This window comes from Abramis brama, assembly GCF_963993115.1.
Source record: "Abramis brama genome assembly, chromosome: 19".
In the NCBI taxonomy this organism is placed as follows: domain Eukaryota; kingdom Metazoa; phylum Chordata; class Actinopteri; order Cypriniformes; family Leuciscidae; genus Abramis; species Abramis brama.
The window spans coordinates 23,324,412-23,327,517 of NC_139981.1; the positions used below are offsets into that span (position 1 = coordinate 23,324,412).

Here is a 3,106-nt window from a genome sequence, read left to right on the forward strand (position 1 = left end):
CATCCGATTGGGTTTCACTGAGAGAGTTGGAGAGAGAGACTGTATAACAGGAATGGGATGAGTAATGTCTGCGCCAGCACCACCCCACCCCAGCCTGTAATCCAATCAGTCCCTCAGGTGCACAGCAGTCCTGTGCTAATCACTGTGTCATCATTCGCACAGCAGGACAGCCAGAGAATTATAGCTCCTATCACATCCCTGTGATCACACCAAAGACAACGTATTTTGAATCCTGCTCACGTAAAAATGATAAACTATCATAAAACAATAAAAATACATACATATGTGCATATGGTGAATGCACAGCCATACAAATGTTTTCTTATTATGATCCCACTTTGATGTTCTGTCTAACAAGCTATACAAACAATAAGCCAATTTAGGCTCTGTTTTATGGTTTTACCATGGATAGTAAAAAAGCATTAATCAGGAGGTAAAGCACTGTTAGGATAGTTCATCCAAAAATGTAAAATTTGTTCTCATTTACTTACCCATTGAAGAGAAGATATTTTGAAGAATGGGTAACCAAACAGTTGATGGGGCCTCATTGACTTCCATAGTATAGCCTGTTTTCCATACTATGGAAGTCAACTGTTTGGTTACCCATTCTTCAAAATATCTTCTTTTGTGCTCGTTAAAAGAAAGAAATTCATACCGTTTTGGAACAACTTGAGGATGAGTAAATGATGAAAGATTTTTTTGGGTGAACTATCCCAACATACAGCTTTGTGTGGCTTTTTGTTTTATTGGCTGTTAACATGACTTTATAGCATTAATCAGTGCTTGCATAACAAAACTAAATCAAATATTTTATAATAGGTGTACTGTGCTGGTTTTTTTATGATTAAAAATATATTATTAAAATAGGTTTTCGGAGCATGGGTGCCTTTCAAAGAAAAAAATATATATTTTTAGTCTCTCTTTTCTCTTGTTCTCTCTCTATCCCTCATTTGAATTACAGCCCCTCTCTCATGAATGTGAAGAGGGATGATGCTTTCATATCTTGGCTGGATGGTCATGAATGCACAATACTGTATGTCCCTCAGAGTGGTCATAGAAAGAAATAATGCTGCCATTGCCATAATACCAAATATAGGCTAAATTATTCAGCTAATCAATGCAAAACAGAGTTTTTCTTTTTAGATATAATCATTTTAGATCAAAGATGCCTAAATATTACAGCATGTAGGCTAATTCAAGTGTCAGGTTTCACGAGATTACGTCACCCATTCATCACATGACGGGGATGATGAGCCTCATTGATTTTGGGGACTGCCAGAGCCGAAATTGTTTTATCATTGTTTGCACGTGTGGATAAAACACAACTAATTATGTAGTTTATCTTAACTAATATGTGATATAATATCAGTCTTAAAACACCGCATTACATAGGCCTACATGTCTTCTTCACTTGGCATTAACGATGGGAAGTCTAGGCTAATTCATTTCAGCTAATCGGTTCGTTTAGACTCGTTTAAACTTTAGAGGTTCAATAAAAAAAAAATTATACTTTAAAACCACAAAATGATTTGCTTTTTAAAAACAATTAAGATGTATTTTTACTGCTATTTATTGTGTCCTAGTTCAGTTTGTTGCTGCCATGATTCACTTCATAAAATATTGGCTATAAAATAGACTATAAAATAGCCTTTGAATTAATGTTAATCTCCTGGATGAAAATATTTTATGCTATATTTTAAAACAACTTTTTTCCGTATGTGTGTTGAATAGACGAAGTTATTCTGTAACATTTATTTTATTTATTAAAGTAGGCGTGACTAACTTTTCGCCCCGCCCTCGGTCAAATCCTTGGTACAATCCAAATCAGTTCACACATCGGTTTTGGGTCCATAACGAATCGGGCTTGTTAGAAAAAGAAGTTTCGTTTCTCAGTTCAGTGAGTCGATAACTGCTTGGCCCGATTCAGCTGTAATGAAAAAGATTGTTCAACCGTTTCATTCAAGAGATCCAAATCATGTTTAACCGTTTGATATGATCCGACTCTTCTGAAGAATGATTCATTCACAAATCGGACACGGCAAGTTGTCAGACTTGTCATATCGATCAGTGCGCGTCTAGTGTCTGACCTTACAGTTCACATATTGAGCATTGGGACTCCAGTGTAAGCGCATTTACACCGCCTCTGTGCTTTAAAATGTCCGTGTAAAAGCACCATATCGTGGTTTGTATAGAATTCAGTTTCCGATGCGGCTTCTTTCCTCCCCACTTTAGCCCACCAAGCACAAAAGTGAAACTCCGCCTATGCCTATGAAGAACCAGTGGATGGTGTGTGTTTTTGGACGGGGATGTTTGGGACACAAGTAACCGTCAGCGGGACCGACGCCGACTCCAGTTTCCAACTGTAAACACGTGGATAGATCAGCTGTTTTACACTGGAGCTTCACAACCAGAGCTTGTCTGGGCGCGTGATACAGTTTGAGAGCGCGCCTGGTTGATTTCAAGGGGATTAAAGTTTTTTTTTTACTACCTCAGAATGAGTGACCTAGAGGAAGACTTTGCCAAGATTTTAATTCTCAAGGAGGAGAGGATACGAGATTTGGAAAGGCGCTTGTTGGAGCGAGAAGAGGAAATCCACGAGCTGAAGAGAAAGCTGCACAAATGTCAGTCTGTTTTACCGAGCGCGCAGATCGGTCCGCGAACGCACCGCGCGCAGGGAATATCAGCAGAACCGCAAACGCACCAGGATTTATCAAACCAAAGCTTTAGGAGAGTTGCCAAATCGGACAGGTGAGATGATTTCACACATGCAACTAATGCTTGATGGTTTTACACATGGTTTGGGTCATGACTTTTAATAGTTAACACTTTGTTGGCATTATTTGATTTGATTCCATCAGTGCATCATTAAGAGTATTTGAGGTTGAGGATTCAGGACATGAATGAAGAAAGTCATGATGACAGAGCATCTTTGTGAAGCTTTAGAGAGATAGAGAGGAGGTGGGGGAGATAGAGTGTATCATTGATCTAAACCATCATCATCATCATCATCAGATCCCAGAGGGCTCTGAGCACAGGAAGCTTCGTGCATTATCGGCTTTTAGGGTTTGAACGTGTAGCGCCCAAGAGCCTGTCTGAGGATATTTAA

The 3,106-nt window shown here is 39.0% G+C and overlaps 1 protein-coding gene across 1 annotated transcript in view; it reads left to right on the forward strand.

The window, feature by feature from the left end:
• Positions 1-2,292: 2,292 nt before the first annotated feature.
• prkg1a (protein kinase cGMP-dependent 1a) overlaps positions 2,293-3,106 on the forward strand; it is a 96,051-nt gene continuing 95,237 nt past the window's right edge. Inside the window, exon 1 of the mRNA XM_084092607.1 lies at positions 2,293-2,748. Within this exon, the coding sequence (XP_083948733.1) occupies positions 2,495-2,748 (254 nt within the window). The 5' untranslated portion in view covers positions 2,293-2,494. The remainder of the gene's footprint in view (positions 2,749-3,106) is intronic.